The 20,233-nt window shown below is 34.2% G+C and overlaps 2 protein-coding genes across 29 annotated transcripts in view; both read left to right on the top strand.

Moving 5' to 3' along the window:
- Hycc2 (hyccin PI4KA lipid kinase complex subunit 2) overlaps nt 1-12,347 on the top strand; it is a 76,450-nt gene extending 64,103 nt beyond the window's left edge. For 21 of the 22 annotated variants that reach the window (XM_040294681.2, XM_021735650.3, XM_078017829.1 and 18 more), the window contains 2 exons: nt 420-587; nt 4,631-12,347. In XM_040294681.2, coding sequence (XP_040150615.1) covers nt 420-587; nt 4,631-5,229 — 767 coding nt within the window. In that variant the 3' untranslated portion in view covers nt 5,230-12,347. The remainder of the gene's footprint in view (nt 1-419; nt 588-4,630) is intronic. The other variant, XM_078017830.1, reaches the window with a different exon arrangement.
- Nucleotides 12,348-15,612: 3,265 nt separating this feature from the next.
- The window catches only part of Orc2 (origin recognition complex subunit 2), a 43,562-nt gene continuing 38,941 nt past the window's right edge, over nt 15,613-20,233 (top strand). For 4 of the 7 annotated variants that reach the window (XM_040294683.2, XM_021735642.3, XM_078017834.1 and 1 more), the window contains exons 1-3: nt 15,613-15,752; nt 18,340-18,388; nt 19,706-19,809. In XM_040294683.2, coding sequence (XP_040150617.2) covers nt 19,713-19,809 — 97 coding nt within the window. In that variant the 5' untranslated portion in view covers nt 15,613-15,752; nt 18,340-18,388; nt 19,706-19,712. The remainder of the gene's footprint in view (nt 15,753-18,339; nt 18,389-19,705; nt 19,810-20,233) is intronic. The other 3 variants (XM_078017835.1, XM_078017833.1, XM_040294684.2) reach the window with 3 other exon arrangements.

Below are 20,233 nucleotides of genomic sequence, written 5' to 3'. Positions count from 1 at the left end.
GTGCATGTATGAGCACTGTGGGAGATAACTATGACAAACCAAACTAACAGTGTAATACAAGCTATCCATAAAATAATTGACTGTGGTTTTAGATTTATATCTTTGCATTTCCTTTTTTAAATGTGCTGAACCCAGCAGTATTTCGTAAGACATACAGTTCTTGAATAGTCAAGCTGTCTTGCCTAAGAGATATTAATTGCCATTTAATCCCTATTTTTCTGTCCTGTTCATTTGCAAACCTCACATTGTTCATCTGCTGCCTTATGTGCGTGCAAGCTATGCACACACATGTAATTATATAAATAGTGTTTGTGTTAATATCATATCCATATAAACATTCTCTTATCTGCCTGGGTCAGAATGCTCAGAAAAGAATAGAGCAGCACAAAAGCACTAAAATTTTATATGTTGAATCCCAGATGGCTTTGACTTCTCAAACGAGGCTGACTCGAGTATTCCTGGCTCCCCGATCCAACACGGCTCCACTGACCTAGGGATCAAACGTGTGCAAGAGGGGGAGGTGCTGGTGCGCAGGACCCCTGAGCATGGCTCGCCGGAGCCCAACTCGGCAGCAGCCACAACAGAGGGTAGGACAGAGATGAGGAGGCAGAAGTCAGTGAGGCAGTTGCTGGAGAAGGATCCTGGCTCTCTATCCCCAAGCAGAACATCTTTCCATTCTAGTGTGTGTTTCCACTACCCCAGGGTGTATTAGCTTCTCCTTGCAAAGCACCTCTCTTCCCTATATGCCTAGCACCAGGTTAGGTACAATCTTTAGTTACTGTTTGTGCTGGCCTGGAGTGTGCATCCCTGTGTAATCAAAGAACAGCTTGGCATGGCTACTAACAAGGCAGGGGCCTGTATCCAAAAGATTTGCAAATGCTTGGAATTTTTTCATTACTGAGCATGTTTATTCTAACAATAGGAAAGAAAAAATGCACCCAATGGACATGAGCCTTAATAATCAATATAAATGTATTTATATAATAACTTATTCTTTAAAGATCTGTGAAGAGTTTCAAAACATGAGTATACTTGGGAAATTGAAATGGGGCTGATCAATTTATCTGTATTTCTAGGATGTTAAATTAACATCTAATAAGAATTTCTCACCTTTTTGACAGAGTATGCTATATTGATTGAATTTTTATAGTCCTTATGATAAGTTGCCTAGGTCTAGAGAATTACTGACACTTTCCTCCATATATGTGCTGTCCTGGTGCACACTACATTTTATAATTCATTGTAAATCATGGTTCTATTATGTAGCTCCCAAATGGAATTGAAATGTATTATTTAGAGATCAGATATCCTAGTAGTTTCTTGTTTCTACAATGTAGGTATCTTGAGAATTTTTTACCTACCATCTTCCACCACTCTCTCTGTAAAAGAACATTTCTGTCCTCCAGGAAAGTATTTACTTGCTGCCTTGCATGGAATGCCATGAGTTAGCTTTGTGAAAGAGGGAACTGTAGGTAAATAGCTTTTTCATTACCCAATGTGTTGCCACTGTGAAATCTTTATACTGATTTGCATAATAAACCATGTAGTTTTAAAAGAGGTACATATTTTTGCTTAAAGCAAAACATACATAAAGCAATTAACTTCCACCTTAAGGAAGTCTTTCTCTTTTTGGTGCATTAGAAATTTGAGCATGCTCAGTAAGAATTTAAACCTATACTCTGTGCCCTTGCCCATGTGCCCAGGACAGTCAACCTTCATTTTACAGTATTGCATGTGCATGATCTAGGAACCCAGAGAAGTTAGTACCGTTTCAGATTCTTCTTTATATGGCTATGGAAGATGCAGCCTTCCCTTTTTATACTTTCCCTAACAATTTTTAGTGAGAGTATGGAACCCAGAGTTGGCCTAAATTGAACAACATCTTATTCCTTTATATTCTTGATGATTAAATGAGCTACTAAAGAAGTATCTTCTGCCATTGTTAGGACTATTGAAAGTATGTGTTAAATGTAGCACGGTTAATTAGTATTGATAAAATTATAGGAAATGTTAGATTAGTCTGAAATATTGCTTCCAATTCATCAGAAATCATACATTTTGAAAAAGGAATCAAAACAGTTAATTTCTCTTTAATAACCTATTGAATCTTATTAAATATTTAAATGCCTTATTTTCATATTTCTAATTACTGGTAAAATGTTAGCTTTAGTGAGGGATTGGTGATATAAAACCATAAGGAAAGGGGAATAAATTTGTTTCTTTTTACTGGGGATTGAACCCAGGGGCACTTTACACTGAGCTACATCCCCAGCCTTTTTTATTTATTTTGAGACAGGATGTCATAATGTTGCTTAGATTCTTGCTAAGTTGCTGAGACTAGATCCTCCTGCCTCAGCCTCCTGGGTTGATGGGATTACAGCTGTGAGCCACCACATAGAGCAGGGAATAAGTTGAGTATGTTTGAAATTTCTAGACAATTATCTTACCCTTTAGTCTAGCTTAATTATAGTTTTAAATCAATATTAGTAGAATAAGAAAGGCAATTTTTTTTTTTTTTTTACAGATTGTTCTTTGGATCATGAGTAGTATTATAATTACCTAGAGAGAACTAAAAGAAAAATGTTTTGAGAATTGCCTGTTTTCTTTCTTAAGGTTTTTTAAACAGCAGGAAGGAAATTACTAAAACCTATGAGAAGTTTTGGTAATTCTGTAGTATGCCAGAGCTTTTGAATTAATGTAAATAATTGATCTTTTAAATATGTTTTAAAGTATGATGGTTTTAAATAGTTTTATAGTTAAAACTGTGATTGTTGAAATTCAGGGAGAATATGAACCTATCATCTACCTATTAAACTGAAGATGATTCCTATAATTAAAGTATAGTCATTGTTCCATTATAATGAACCATTTCCTAGTACATAAAATACCAGTAGGTTCTCTTGCATGGTGGTCTTCATGTTACCATCATCTCTTTTATGGCCATATTGCTTTGGCTTAAGATCTGCATGTAGCAAGATTCAAAGCTAGCACTAAATCTCTCAGTCTCCTTCCTAATTAATAGATAAATCTGTTCATTCCTTGTTTTATATTACCAATACTACTTTTGAATTAGTAACTATTTCTTCTTGGGCATTTTAGAGTTCTTTATACTAATTTTAAGTAAATTACTAAAACGATATGTAAATTAAAGTTTCAATTTTCATGGGACATTATATACAGTTCTCTTGAAGAGGTTGAGAGACATGGTGTCAGCTGCTACTTTTCTTAGTAAATGCATTTTCACATAGCTTTGCATGATTAAACATTAAATTGCTGGATATATATATGTATATATATATAACAAGGTGCCTTTTGCTTTAAGGATAGCTTATTTCATTCTTTAGAAGGAAGGAAATAACAAATTCATGAGAAAATATAGCCAAGAATGTATTTTTATTTTCCAGGTGCTATGTTAAGTAAAAGATTGTGTTTTTAATATTTTATATATCTTTAACTTGTATCTCAAAGCAATATTTGTGTAGATTATTTACTAACATTTTACTCTAACTATAATGTTGGTATCTATTTTGTAGATTTGATTAAACTTATTTGCAGTCTGGGAAAAATATGTTTTTGAAAGAAGAAAAAGTATGGTCATATAGTCTCTTAGAAAGTAAATACAATCAATAGAGAATTGGGCTTTCTGGAATAGCATGATCAATGTATTATATATACTTCTCTTCCCACAAAAACTCAAGATACAGATTTTTATGTTAACTACAGTTTATGTGTGAAATGTAATGGGGCATTATAATATTTTGTGATTATAAAAGTAAATAAGTGAAATAAAGATGTTGTGTCTAACTACAAATAAAAGATTAAAATGCTTTATAAAAAAGTAATACATCTCAATGCTAGAATCTAAAATATTAACATATATAATATAGGAAATGAAAATCATTCTTAAGTATCCCTGCTAGTTTTTTACCACTGTTCCCTGATAATGTTTTCTTCATATTAATTGTTCAAGAAAGTATGGAAACCAGTGAGTAGTCCTGTCCATAAGACAAAATATGGTTGTGAAATTATTGGAAGCAATGTAGTTTCTTAGATTTGAGTTAGAAAATCTATTAGTTCAATATTAAAAGCCTTTAAGCCATAGAGAAGCAGTTAACTTGATAAATATAAAATCTTATTATAGTTTTGGCCTATAGGCATAAATCAGGTTTTGGTATAATTCTAGGTAACTGAAATTGGAAGAGTTCCTTTTGTACATTTTATGGTGGGTTAAAGAAGATATGAGGAAAAGGTTTCAATTGTTTTACAATAGGTAAATATGTTCATGTCAAATGAAAAACAGTATATTATAAAGAGTTATAAATATAAATGTATTTATATATTTAATGTATTGTGCCTGGTTTTATATGCCCAAATATTAATAGTATATTAAGTAAGTTTGTGAATAGTTTTATAAAAACTGAAGTAATTAAAACTAAATGAACACAATAAATACTATATTAGAATTCTGTATAGATTAAGATTTATTCTCCTAAATTACTTAGAAGTGTTAATAGTAAGATCATTATGAACTCATAGCAAATGTTAATCAAGAAAAAGGTCAGTGTTGTTATTCACAACTGCTACTTAACTTAATTTAGCTATTACTAAATCTTTCTGATTTATTTTTTAGGTGCTGAGGGTGTAAATGGAGGAGAGGAGTCTGTAAACCTGAATGATGCAGATGAAGGATTTTCATCAGGGGCTTCCCTCAGCAGCCAACCAATTGGGACCAAAACATCCTCTTCTCAGAGGGGAAGCTTACGGAAAGTAGCAACTGGGCGTTCAGCCAAAGATAAAGAAACAGCTTCTGCCATCAAATCCAGTGAGATCCCTCGAGATTCAGTAGTTCGCAAGCAGTATATTCAACAACCAACTGATCTTGGTGTAGATTCCATTGAACTGACACCAATGAAGAAACACCTGAGCCTGCCTGCTGGCCAGGTGGTGCCAAAAACCAATAGTTTAAGTCTAATCAGGACAGCCAGTGCTTCCTCAAGTAAATCATTTGACTATGTAAATGGCAGTCAAGCAAGTACCAGCATTGGGGTTGGCATTGAGGGAGTTACTAATCTAGCAGCTAATAATGCTAATCGATATTCAACTATCAGTCTACAGGAAGACCGGCTAGGTCAAACTGGTGAAGGTAAAGAGCTCCTCAGCCCAGGAGCCCCCTTAACCAAGCAGTCTCGATCCCCAAGTTTCAATATGCAGCTAATATCCCAGGTGTAGTTTTGACATCCTCTCTTCGATTACCTTTTAAATGGAACATTTCATTGTATAAGAAGACACTCATCCCACATTGTGAAAATATTGGTCATTGTAATCAGATTTGATTTAGTTTAGGTATCTTCATACTGTATTTTGTATGAAAACAGCAATAAGGTTTTCTTTTCCCTCCTTCCTATATCTTCTCTTCACCTGTACCTTGTAAATGTGTTTGTGAAGCAGTATAACACGTTTGCCTTTTCCATGCCTTCCTTTTTCCTTGGGTGATGTGCAATCCATCATAGGCTGATTGGTCCCATTTCAACACTGTGAGATTGAGGATACACTAGAGGAAGTGGTGTATATGATCCTTATGATTCTTTGGCTTTTGTTCAAAAACAAGACAAAACGGGTTTGTTCACATAATCTATAGAACTATGAAGATTACCGGATCATATTTTTTTCTCTCTTAACCAGGAGTGCCTCAGAGGTTCTGCTATGACTTGGGACTTCTCTGAGTCTGTGCAATCATTTTCTTGAGAAGCATGGGGAAAGGTGGTGGACTGCTGCACTTTTTCATTAAAATGAGGGTAGCTCTTTTTTTCCCCCATTTTTTTTTATCCCAAGGACTTAGTTGTTCAGTTACTGAGGCATTTAAATCAATTTGTAGCCACCTCCTTTGGGAGGGTGCGGCTCTAAGTTGATTGTGTAATTGATAATGCACTTTCTCAATGGCTCTCTAGTCATTATTAACATGTCTTCCCTCTTCCCACAAGGACTTAAGATCATTTCTGTCCTTAAATTTTGAACAGCTAACAAATCAGAGAATTCAAGGAGCATGTTCTATTTCCCAGGAATGATTGACACTTTGGTGCTGGGGTTTTGTTGGGGGAGGGGTGGTTTTTGTTTAGCTTGTTGGAATTGTGTCTGAGGGGGGTTTTGATTGGTGTTTTCTTTTCTTTGTGAGCTGATGATGACTGAAGTAGAACTGTACGTCTTCAGGTAAAGAGAGGGATTTCTGTGATGTTAGACTCTTGGAGAAACCCTTTCAGCTGCTTTCTAGATGTACCTAAATTCAGTCAGACATTTTGGATTAATAAACCTAAAGTCCTGATAGATCATATACTCCAAGGAAATACATCAGGGACAGATAGTTGGCTGAAAACACTGACGCTTCAATGTGACACATTTTTATAGAACATTTCTACCAGGGGGTACTGACTTGATTTCTCCTATAAGGACTACACTGCCTTTGTGTTTAGTATAATGCAGTTTGTGTATCTTCTAATCTGCAAAGTTTCTCATTTTTATAAAACTTTGAAATCATGCCAGTAAGCTAGATGTTGAATGTATATAAGTAGCATTTGGTAACTGCTATAAGGCTACAGAAGTACATTATTGATTTTAAAACATTTTTTTAAATTCTGATTTGATTGATAAGATTTATTATAACCTCTTCTGGGTCTCGAGATCTAATGTTTGAAAAAGAAGGGAATATACTTGGTTTTTGAAAATCAGTATTGTGACTTGAACTGCTATAAATTATCCTTCCACAAAATACAGTTAATAGTGCTTTGTACATTTACTTTATTATTGTGAAAGAAAAATGAGTTTATAGAAAGCAAGTATTCTCCTTATTAATGGTTTTAAATTTTATCTCTACCAATTGAAATTACAAATAATTTTGTGATAACTAAGAAAATGCCTTTTTTTCCCCACACCTAAAATCCCCCTGTTGTTTTCAGTTGTAAGAGCATAAAAAAAAAAACAGGGACTTTATGTTAGCATGTTCATAAGGATTTTAATTTGGTGGTCTGTAACATTTTTCAACTCATATGAAAATGAAAAACTAGAATCTGAACTAGTATCCAGAATATTGCCAAAGTCCAGGTAAAAGTTGATGGTTTATTTATATGTGTATGTTATGTAAATATATCACAAAGATATATTTTAAATATTTAAGAGATGCCAGGTAAGTGAAAAGAAAATTTTAAACAGCCAAAATAAATGAGGCATACAACTTTATAGCATACTAAAGAAAGCAAAGTTTCAGGTATGTAAGGAAAGGAATATTGTACTCACCAGGGAATGAGATCTTGGCTATGGCCAGAGTTTCCTCATTTTATGGCAAAAATACCTGGTTTATATAGGCTGTTTTTAATTCAACAAGTTGTGCACATATTGGCATCTAAATCAAGCATTTGAATTAAAAGCACAAAAGAAATACCAAATAAATGAAATTACAGTAAAAGCTATAATAAAAATTCTCTTTAAGAATTCCATTAAGATCATATTACTAGAAAGCAAACTAAATGTGTAGCGAAAAGTTTAATTTAACTTAGGAGAGACTTTTAAATATGAAAATATTTTAAGAAATCATTTGTTATATCTGCAAAATTAATTTGAAATTTTTTCATCTTGCTACGATCTGCAGTAGCCTGTAATCACAGAACTAGGGAGATTAAGGCAAGAGAATGGCAAGTTGAAGGCCAGAATTAGAAGCTTAGACCTTAGACCCTGTCTCAGAAAATTAAAAGGACTTAGTGGTAGAGTGCCGCTGGGTTCAATCCCCATTATCGCAAGAAAAAAATTTCATCTTAGAGGATTTTGTTTATCTGCACGTGTATACGTGTGTGTGTGTGTGTGTGTGTGTGTGTGTGTGTGTGTGTTGCTGGGGATTGAATCCAGGGCCTTGTGCATGTAAGGCAAGCACTCTATCATCTGAGCTATATCCCCAGCCCCAACATATAGATTTTGAATGTACACATACCCATTAATGTTTCAGGACCCTGTAACAATTGTTTTCTTGTAGGTGATATTTGGCCCCAATGAAGAAACATTTCATTTAGTTTAGACTTTCCATTCAGGGTCTTAATAGATTTCCTGTGTAAGATATAGTTACAATGAAAAAAATTTAACTTGTAACTATCAAATTTTCAGGCTTTTAAATTCCTTTTGCATTATTTATTAGTATTTAATATACTTTTATTTCAGGTATACAAATACACGCCAGCAATATTCATACTTTGTCCTTTAACAGTCTTTTATTTTATATTTTTTATACCTCCTTAAAAAAGTTTACCCATCTATGAAAAAGACACTTAGAGAGAAAATACTTGTTTTCTATAATAAAACTATTTGGTGCCATCTGTGCTGGGTTGAATTAAGAAATACTAGAAGAGTCTGGGAATTCTTTCGTATGACATTAATTTTAAGATCATATTACTAGAAAGCAAACTAAATGTATACGAAAAGTTAAATTTAACTTAGGAGAGACTTTTAAATATGAAAATATTTTAAGAAGCTAAGGAGGAAATAGTTGTAATTTAATATTCTGATCCCCTACCACCCTTATTTACCAAATCCACTCTTCTGTGCCTATTTATTATAGTATCAGAATTTTTGTGCTAGAAGAGACCCTAGAGATAATTAGTCTCCCCACATACATTCATCCTCAGGAAACGAGACTCAAAGAGGTTGTGACACTACAAGGTTGTATAACTAAGAAGCAGAGCCAGAATCAACCCTCATCTCCCATCAAATGCTTATTAACACCCCACTGCCACTCTTTATCCATACTATGGTAAATATGGTACGTAAATACTTTCCATCTCTGCAGCTTCTTTACATTTCTGGTCTAGTAGTTGGTAAATACAACACATTAAGAAAAGTATTAAATCCAGAAAAAAATGTAGAGTGATAAATGTAGATGCGGAAGTATTAAAAAATAGGTATCTTTTACAAATATAAGGATAGGTACATTATTCTTTAATTTACGCCTTACTCATTTTCTGCCACATAATGATGATATGCTGCCATGTTGTTTATATATTTGTGGGGATTTATTTAAATGCAAAGTAAGCTCAGTGAAATGGTTTTGTTCAGTGTTGTAGCTATTTTAAAATAATTTTTGAATCAGCCAGCTTTCAGCAAATAAGGTGGCCAGTTCATTGTATTTCATAATGGAGTATTGTAAAAGCTTAAATAAATCTGATTTCATTGATTTCTAAGGTAAAGAGAGATTGGACCTTAATGTGCTTATAGAAGATGAAAGCAATATTTCCTTATATGACTGAAAAAAATGTTATGGTGTGAAGCTTATGATTCCAGGATGGAATAGTAAACATCTCATTTTAAGTGTATATATCACATAAAATGTCTTAAATGCAGTAGTCAGATACATAAGCTCAATATTTCCAACCTGTAGTCTCGAATTCCACTTAGTAGCTTTAAATTAATTATTTTCTAGACACTGGAATACTGAGAATAATTTCAGATTGTTTTGTTTGCACTATTTTTGTGAATATTTTAATGAAGTGGGGTGTTTTTTCCTACCTCGCTCTGTGAGGTTTGTATGGGTCCACTTTTGTGTACTTTAGTTATTGACAATCATTTGTGTCATTTAGTTTTCTGCATGTTCATTTGTAAATAAAAATATTAGTATCTGTCTTTATGGGTAGCATATTGTAAAAACACTGGCAAGGAGGATCTATCCATTTCTGATCATGGATTATATTACAAAGTAAGTTTGGTTTTCTGGGAAAAAAAATCAGTATTTCAGTTACTTGTCTGTTTTTCAGTTTAAAAAGTTCAATAGGTCATGCCAGTGATCAGAAAATCTATATGAATTTTAGGGTACTTTTCTTAAACAGTCTGAACATGAGACTTTTTAGCTTTCAAGTTGAATGATTACTGTCATTGTTTCACCACCAAGTTGGTTGAGACACTTATTTGTACTACTTTAATTTTTTAAAAGTGCTTTTTAGAAATAAGTTGTTTGAAAACCAACTAAATACTGTTAGTTTAGACTCTTTAAAATTAGAATATTTGTCAGATTATAAGGAGATAGAATGCAGTATAAAACTCATAGTGCTAATAAAATCATAATGAATCTCCAGATTGGTACAATTTTCCATGCTAAGGTGGTCAGAACTGACAACATAATACAAATTTTAGTATTACTTGCATTGTGTGTATCTAATGGGTATATCAAACTGGCACTGAACATTTATAGGAAAATACTGTTCATTACAGGAGATACTTTCTAACCTCCCTGCCCATATAAGCACATTTTTTCCTAACCCTGACCATACAACAAAATTTTGGTCATTTTTTCAGTATTTTTGTAATCTTAGGCATCAGTCCCATGAGAAACATACACAAGGGCAAACAATTCAGAATAGAAATTAGCAGAAAGCTAGGAATGATATGAAATAACTGGCAGCATAGTACAGAAATATGTAGGTTGTTTTGCTTCTAGATTTTGAGAAAATGTGTTCATGATGTTTACAAATTAAGGCATACTTATATGTCTGCTATTATGCTATTATATTTAATATAGATTTTACCAAAAAGTAGAATTAGGTACAGGTTAAGTATAAATGAGTCCTTTTTAAAAACTGTATTTGCAGGTAGGTTTAATAAAGAGATCCTTTTATTTTCAAAGAGAAATTAATTTAATTGGACAATCCATCCATCCCCAGCTACTGAACTGATATCAATCTGGTTTGTTGTATTTGAGTGTGAAGAGCTCAGTGTTTTATCAGAGAAAATTTTTTACACCTTCATTATGGATTTACCAAAGAAAATGTTATTGACCAAATGTAATTTTTAAAACACCTCTTAAGGAATAAAGCCCATCTGACCTATACATAGGATTGCATACCCTGGGGAAAATATTATAAGATTATTTGACCTGGAAAACAAGTATACAATAGTTATAAGATTCCAATTGAGGTTTTCTTATACCAGTAAGATTTCAATATTCTGGCAAAGTACTATTTTAAGGCAAACTCCAAATATTATTCTTTATGGCACATTTTCACATTTCCTTAAATAAAACGAAGGATTCGGCTTATCAGTATTGAACAAAAGGGGACATTATTAAAATTGGTACATTGTGTGATAGTATAGTTTTTAAAATGTGGAGGAAATTGTGGAAATGCACTTCTTTCTTTGTTCAGTGGTAGTTATTTCTAATAAGTAGGATATTGGTTAAACTGGTATGGCTTGTTTACAAAATTTACATACATGATCAGTTTTTTTCTTTGTATAAAAACACTGGTTTAAGAAAAGCTAAAATACTAATTTTTTAAATGTATAGATAAAAAAACTAAAGGTTTAAGTTGTTAAATGATTTTTGAAATCATGAAATATAATTGTAAATTATAGGTTCTATATGTATTATCTTTTCATATATCAAAGTAAGGAATGTATTGATCAGCTATCTTGGAAAGAAAAAATTGGCTTTCTTATAATGATTGGTGTTTTTTTAAGTTTTATCTGAAATCACTCAATAATCTCATAATCTGAATTGACAGATTATGTTTCATGTGGTGTTTGAAAATATTTGTAATTAGTTCATCTACTACTTTACATTGAATCTTTATTATTACACTAATAATTACACTGGCTTTATATTCATTTTAACTGGCTAAATGAAACAGTTTTTATGGTGCAGATTATTTTCCCACTGTTTTTCTCAAGATAATTTGGCTTTTCTGACCTGCAGTTTCTGAAAGATTTTTACTAGTATGGCTTTATATAATCTGATCTCTGTAGCAATGGACAAGTAAAAAGAAATATCCACAAAATGTTTGTTTCATAAAAGGATATGGGATGTTATAGATCAGCTCCTGTTTTGTTGTTTTACCCAGCCTCAACCGATAGCTTGGAATAAATTTCCCAAGTATTCAGAGAATGAGTGCTGGTGAAAGTTTAAATAGATTAGGCATGTAAAAATTAATTTCTGTTAAGTGATGCCCTTTCAATCCAGGACTAGTAAAACAAATCATTTTTCTTTCAGAACTAAAGGAAAAAAACTGCACATTTAAGATCATATTTACTGGTGCATGTAAGCCATTATCCTGTCTTACTGAACTGATTAATGCTGTTGATTGTTGAAATGTGAAATGTCACTGTTGACCTTGTAAATATCTGCCAGAGATGAAAAATATTTTAAGTTATTGTAAATAAAGATGTATAAAATTCACTATCAGTCTGCAATGCAGAAACATAATCTAAGATGTTAAATATTGTGTTTCTTGAGAGATGTGTAATTTGCCCCTAGGTGTATCTACTTACATTAAGAATGTAAATTTTCTTTTGTACAGGATAAAAATATAGCTTTATTTGGCTTTTAATTGGATTTCCTGGGGTTGATTTTCTTACCTAAATAGTCCTTTCATTTACAAAAGTTCTTCTATTATATTTTCTCAAAGCATGAAATTTTATTCATGTAAATCTGAACCTTTATATTATACCCTACTAAATAAAGTAAGGTAATATATAAAACTTATTAAAATATGACACAATAAGAAACAACTTACAAAGGCAGGAATTAAAAGTAATACATAAAATACGTGCGGTATGTTTCTGTATGTTATTTATAGGGATACAAGTTTAGCATTGTACTAATTTAAAGCAACCAAATGTAAAGAAGTAAAATTAATTACATGATTCTTCCTTAAGATTAAACAAATCAGCTTTTCAGTGGAAGCACAACTATATCTAGTACTGAAGATATTTATTAGAAAATTTTCTTACATGGGTCCTTATAAAGAAGAGCCAACATTATTAACAGTACCCTTTTACATAGACTCTGGTGTGTAAGTTATTTAGTCCTCTTCTGCATCATGAATTTAATCAAGGGTTGAGGCCCATGCACACTTTTCCTTTCCCTTTCTTTATATGGACTTTCTAGAAAAATCTCTCAGCCTTTTTTTCCTGATGACTCTTATTCCTTGCTATGGACCAAAGCTTCACAAAAACACATTGGTATTATTATTATTATCAATACAAAAGCTAGCACTTCCAAAAGAAAAAACTTGAGGCCTGAAAGTGAATTTGACTGGATCTGCATTTGTTAGAATGAGATTCACCAGTTGGCAGTTTCAATGTGTCCTTTTTATTAGAAATGTTGTTATACTTGCTCATTCAAAATTCTAGAATAATCACAAAAAATATGATGGTAAACATCATTTTCCTTTAAGGTACTGTAGTACAATCATGACATTAATAAGACAGTGGAGGCACTATTCCTCCACACACATCCAGCTCTCATCCAGGTAGATCAACATATTTTAAGGTCCAAAGATTTTTCATATTAAACACCAAATTACTGAGTGCCAGGAACCATTTTAAACAATTTAAGGAAAATACAGTATTAATACAATAGTGTCAGATAAGTACTATTCATTTCCTCAAAGTAAATCAGAATTTTAAGAAATCTACTGACACAACTGTTTTTAAATAGTGGCTTTTATACACACTAGAGCTGTATTGAGAATTATTTTCTAAAGCTAGTTACCTCTTTTTTTTTTTAAAGAGAGAGAATTCTTCTATATTTATTTTTCAGTTTTCCGCGGATACAACATCTTTCGTTTGTATGCATGCCAGGCGAGCACACTACCACTTGAGCCACATCCCCAGCCCAGCTAGTTACCTCTTAATTACCTATTTTTAAGGCTCACTATGCCTAATCTTTCACTATTTACTTGATGAAGTCATCTTTCATGTGCTGTATGGAGGCTCAATGTTTCACTATTTCTGGTATAGGACATACTTAGAGAGAAAGTAGGTTCTGGAGGCCAATTCTTCTATTCCTAGATACAAGTAATGACCTACTGAGCCCTTATCAAGTGTGTACTAAATGGTAGGTCATTTCATATATGACTAATTGCTAGTATTTGGGGAGCCAAATTAAAGCTCTTAGTTTTCCACATAACTCCCTCCCCAACACAACTGTTTTAGAATGATTTTTTATTCTTAACTCTCAGTTGTACTGGTGGTACAGTCTAGATCCTCTCAGGTTCACCTTGTGAACTCTAATTCCTCCACTAAGTATGACAAGATCTAGAAACTAAGCCAATCCTCCAGTTTGCCAGGAACAGGCTGCTTATTGTCTGGGGACTTAGGGGTACTTTTACCACTGAACTACCTCCCTAGCCTTTATTTATTTTGAGACATGGTCTTACTAAGTTGCACAGGCTGTCCTCAAACTTTTGATCTTCAAGCCTGAGCCTACCCAAGTTGCTGGGATTACAGGTGTGTGGCCACCACGACAGGCACCAAATACTATATTTCTAATGCACAGAAAATTATCTCATTCTTTTCCGTAGTGCTAGGGATTGAACCCAGAGCCTTGAACATTTACTGAGTTACACGTCCAGCTCTTTCTTTTTTCTGGTTGTTCCCTCCAGCTAACCAAAATGGAATATTGAGATGGCAAGGCTACCATCACTTTTCTCAACTGAATTCCCTACATAGCTGCCAAATAGTGTGACTCCATCTCTTCCTTAGCCTTCTTAAATTCCCTATATATAATGACGTTTTAATACAAATCTGACCAGTGCCACAGGGACCAACTAGCCCTCCATAATAACAGACCCAACTCTCAACCACTTTACACACTTGCTATGTTGATTTGGACCTTCTACATGGAAAATGTTACCTTTCCTTTATTTAGCCATCAGGTTGTAGCTTAAGCATCTCTTTCTTCAAAGGATTTGTTCCTGACTCCTGCTACGTGTTCCAATAAACACTGCACTTCCCATATTGTAGCATGTTTCTCAGTATTATCCGTTCATCATCTCCTCGTGTAGTAGCTAGTGTGAAGGGAGAAATCGCGTTCGTCTACCTCGATATTGTATCCTCGTCTTCTGCGTACGCAGGGAACTCTAATGTTGTTTTGAATAATGAATGAGTTCGAACGACACAGTTCTGTTAGTAATATTGTATGTATCCTAGCCAGGTTCGTTCCCTTTCTCCCTCATTTTCTTTTTGTCAGTTCATTCTATTTTCCGCGCCTTACCGTCCTATTAACTGTCTGAGCCCATCTCCCTTTCCAGTACTCAGGCCCTACTTTTTACCTTTGAAAAAAGGACGTCTCCCCTCCTCCCTACCGCAAGCCCTTGATATGAACGACATCCTACCTTTTAGGACAAATGAGAAAAAGTTTAAAAAAAAAGAGCGAGAGAGAGAATCCATTTCTTTATCCTTTTCCTTAAAAAAGATAGCTAGATAAATCACTAAGACTGCCACAAGACATACAGGAACCGTGCAGCTGGTTGCCTCCACAAACTTCCTCAGACCCAACGGACACTTCCTTCTTCCCCCGGAAACGGAAAGATGAAAGGAAAGCCCCGGAACATTGTGCTTAGGGATTCGTTTTCCTCAGATTTCCTGATGGGCAAGGCCTACCGGTAGGCGCCGACTGGTTAACATACCCGTCGTTCTTGGAGAACTCCGCTTCCTATTGGTCTGGCAGGGCACCGCCCCCTAAGCAGGGCGGGAGATTCGGTGTGCAGCGCACAGGTCTCCCATCCCCCAGACGGCCTCCGGGGGTCTTTGCATTTACCTGCACTTGCGCGGTTTAAGAGAAGTTGGCTTCTCGTGCAGTGGGTAGTCTCCTTATCTGCGGCAACGATTCAACAGAATTCTGTGCGTCAGTCGTGAAGTGGCGGGAGCCGCTCCTATTTGAGACCAAGCGGGGCTTTGGGCTTCGGAGTAGCCTGCCTCTCTTTTCTGCTTAGCTTGGAGCTTGTGAGGTAAGTTCAGGTGCTTCCAGTCCCGCGGCCAAACTGAGGCGTCCGCGTCCTGGGTGGCAGTAGCTGGTCTCAGGGGATTCCCCTCAGCACTCGGAGATGGATCGTTGCACCTCCCTCTTTACCGTCCTAGGGCACTGGAACCAGGGGCTGATGGAGCGCAGCCAACTGATCAGTGCTGGGAGGTTCAGACCCACTGGGGTGAGAGGTTCGCACTGGGAAGACTATTAGTCTTCTTCCGTTTCACGGAGCCCTCTGGTTGGGTAAAAAACTGTAAAGATCTGTAACGAAAGTAGTAAAGTGCCCCGTGAGATAAGCCAGTTCGAGAAGAAATGTATCGTGTTCCCAAACTACCACTGTAGGGAGAACTTTCGATGTTATCCCTGCTTGGATAACCAAATACTAATTGAACAGTCACCTTGTGACAGTACTGGGTTGTAAAATGTTGATAAACTAGGATATTTTGGTAGAGCTTTTTAAATTAAAATTATGTTGAAACATTATTTTTCATTTTACTGTTGAAATAATAATAGAACCATTATACCTTCCCCTAGTTAAATTGCAATCTGGAAAAAAATATTACCTTTATTATATTGTGCAGTGGTTCTGAACACCAAATGCGTATCATTCGTCACTTATTGATCACTTTCTGTGGAATGAAATATAGAGACGTGCAAAAGACCTGCATGCTTAAGTTGAAGCTTAAAATAAAAATACTGATAATAGGGAAAGTTTAATGAACACTTTACTAGGCATGTGATCTCATGATAGAGCCATAGTGTGGAGGTGAGATTAGAACCCGAATTTATAGGATATTAATTTATTAATTGTTGCTTAATTGCTAATCTAAACCACATTTTCTGTAAAAGGATTACATTTTTTAAAAATTGTAACAAGTCCTTTATTTGCTCCCATAGGAGAGTATATTGCTGTTACCACTTGTGCTACTGTATAATTGACCTATAATTGACCTATATGTACCAAGCAGTGCCTTGAAGGGTCCTAGATGGCCTCCAAGCATATTTACATTTTATTGTGTGATTATTAGGTAGTGGTTTTTTCAGGAACTGTTAGAAAGAGCTCTAGAAATTTCAGTTGTGGTGATTTTGTACTACATAAAATGGCTTAAATCTAGATTAGGCAATTATAAATGCATTTGGCTGTGAACAATACTGAGGCTTTCTCTGTTGAGTAATTTTTTATTTACATACCATAGGAAAATTGCCTAGGGCATTACTAAATTGCTTAGCATATTTGTTTATATATATATATATTTTTTTTTTTTTAAATTCACCTCCCCCCCCCTTTCTCTCTTTGGAGATGGCCCACCTTCTTCCTTAAATGTGTATTCCTTCCTTTACCTCCAAAGCTTTGTACTTTTGAGATAGCTCATGTTCTCCCTTGAATGTACCTTTGCTAAATAAACCTTTGTCTTAAAAAGAAAAAAAGAAAACCCACGCCCACTAAAGAACTACTAAGTTTTTGCTAATAAAGAATTATGTAACAGACCTTACTGTTTATTTTTTCTTGGATTGCCATGAAAGGCAGAGCTAAAAGTTCTTTGCATGATTTTATTTTTGCTTTTGTTTTTGTATTTTCCCTAATCAGACTCATTTGCTTTATTGTATTTGCTCATTGTCACTGATTAAAATCCTTTGTAGAACACTGTAGTTTGAATTAAAAATGTAGATTATGCTTTGGAGGACTGAGTGGTAGAACTACTATTGTTTAACCTGATGATCTGGAAACTTAGAAAAACAATAGAAGTTTTTGCATATTAGAAGCACTAAAGTGGTAAAATGATTAGATGTATTATGGATAGTTTCTGGAGGTCAAATAAGGAATAAGGGTAACAGACTTTCATTCAATGGCAGTAGAAGTATGTGGTATAATAGGATAATCAGAAATTTAGGAATTGGTTAGACATGAGTTTCATTCCTGAAATATTTTTGTACTGTGTGAATTTGGTTGAAAATTTAATACTTACCTCAGTTTACTTATCTACGAATGGTGAAATTATACACATACAATCTATACCTGAAAGAATGCAGATTTAATGAATTGGTGTATGTAAAAGTGCCTAATACAATACCTGACATACAACTCCTCAAAAAAACCTGTTTATCTTACACAAATATCATGTAAATACATTAAGCTTTTTTCTCTAATTCCCCCATATTCCCCAGAATAGGAAGCAGTATCATTACTAGAAAAAATTGTCCAGGAGGATATATCTTACTAGCAGTGGTTATTATATGAATTATGGATGAAATATTTATGATCTTTACTATTACTCCATAGAGTTATGAAGATAAAATGAGAATGCATGTAAAGCATGCAGAACTATGTCTAGAAAGAATAAATGCTTAAATTTTTTTCCTCACCTTTCCAACCCAAATGCACTCAAGTCTCTAGAGTTCTTTAGCTAAAATAGTAATAGTCATTTTGACATTTATCTGCCATCAAAAGAACTTTGAAGAACATTATCTATTTACTTGTTTTTCTTATAACTCAAGGATTTCTGTGTTTTGCCCCATTGCTTTTGTTTTCTTGTTACCTGACCCTGAGTGAGTTCTTTTTCTAATTACAGGTGACTCTGTCTGCATTTTTCAGCTGCAGAACATGTAGTAGCTTAAAAGGTAAATGACACTGACATAAGACATTTAAGTGTGACACTTGCCAAAAGTAAGCTTAGGAACATTTAGGTGTCTGCATGCAACTAACTAGGTCATGAAAGAGAGTCAGTAGTTACTTTTTCAGAAGAAAAGGAAAAATAGGATTTTTAAGAAAGTGGAAAGGAAAAATATTCAAGTTTTGAAACTAAATTTTGTCAGAATAGCCAGAGCTGATAAAGCTTTTGCTTGCCACACTGAAGTTTGTTCAGTGAATACTGACTATAAGTTGCTAAAGAGGTTTATATTTACTGCTTAGTTTGCAAGATGCCTAGAGAACCATAGTTGGGATCATAACCTGCTTGGATAGCATGTAGTAAAAGTAAAGAGAAGGATGGGCTGAGGCTCAGTGGTAGAGCACTTACCTAGCATGTATGAGACCCTGGGTGTGATCCCCAATACTGGGGGCAGGGTTGGGGGGATGGTAAAGGGAGGTACTTAAAGGTTCTTTGACTAAGAATTGGTGTACCAATGAAGTATCAGATTTCCCCCAGTGGACTCCACCTTTCTAGTGAACAGATAGTAAAATCCACTCTTTTTTTCTAAAATCTTGTGTGTTAATTGCCTCATTTCTGTTAATATGATTGTTATATAGATAGGTTAGGTCTTTTCTTTACAAGCAGAATATTTTCCTTATATATTAGTTATATAATTATATATTAGTTATATATTAGTTACCCTTGTTAGTTATATATATATTGGTTATATATTAGTTACCCTTGTTAGATTTTTGGTTCTTCTCAAATTGCAGGCATCTTTCCTCCTTTTCCACTATTTTTCAGATAAAGAATTCAGTTACCTACAATCACAAACATAATGATAGAAAATAATGCATAAAATATCTTGTCTTTTTTCTACTTTTGAGAAGAGGTCTTGCTGTGTTGTCTAGATTGGTCTGGAACTCATTGTATCAAGTGATCCTCCTGCCTTGACCTCTTAAAGAGGTGGGATTATAGGGGTGGCAGGGCTGACTCCTTACTTTAGAAGAGTTTAAAAATGTTATACATGTGTTCATTACATGAATTTTTTTTTAATTGACATTGAACCCAGGGGTGCTTTACCACTGAACTATGTTCCCCTTTTTAAAAAATGTATTTTGAAATAGGGTCTCGCTAAGTTGCTTAGGGCCTTCCTTAGTTGCCAAGACTGGCCTTGAACTTGTATTCCTCCTGCCTCATCCTCCTGACACTGGGATTATAGGTAATAATGCCTGGCTATGAATGTATAATTTATATGGCAGATGGCATGAATTTTTGGTCATATTGATTTATTGCTTTTGTTTAGGTTGGCCATGATGAATAAACTGGAATTAAAGGAAGACAAGATGCTGGAGGTTCAATTTGTGGGAGATGATGATGTTCTTAATCACATTCTTGATAGGGAAGGAGGTACAGAATTATTATACAGTTGAAGAGATGCTTATGGATTATTTTATTTTAAAACTACTTTAACATTTTATAACATGAAGCATTTAATCTAGTAAGACTAATTAAAAATTGTTTTGATTTTTAGTTTATTTCTTTCAGACTTCTAATTGAAATTTTAAATAAATAAATAAGGCCATGTCTAAAATGAGATGCTCAGTGGTAGTAAATAATAACTACCCTTTGTAATTTAAAAGATGAGATTATTTTGACCCCTCAAACACTTTCAAGGTTTTTTTTTTTTTTTTTCAATTCAGTTTTATAAATTCTGGAAGAATGACGTTTTTTTCCCCAGCTTTTAAGTAATGATTATTTGAGTAGTACAGTTTATTTACTTATTTAAATGTAATATTTAGAAAGAATTTATACCTGTCATGTTCAAATTCTT

Source organism: Ictidomys tridecemlineatus, chromosome 7 (assembly GCF_052094955.1).
Source record: "Ictidomys tridecemlineatus isolate mIctTri1 chromosome 7, mIctTri1.hap1, whole genome shotgun sequence".
Classification (NCBI taxonomy): Eukaryota; Metazoa; Chordata; class Mammalia; order Rodentia; family Sciuridae; genus Ictidomys; species Ictidomys tridecemlineatus.
The sequence above is the reverse complement of the archived record's forward strand: the minus strand, read 5'-3'. Positions and strand labels throughout refer to the sequence as shown.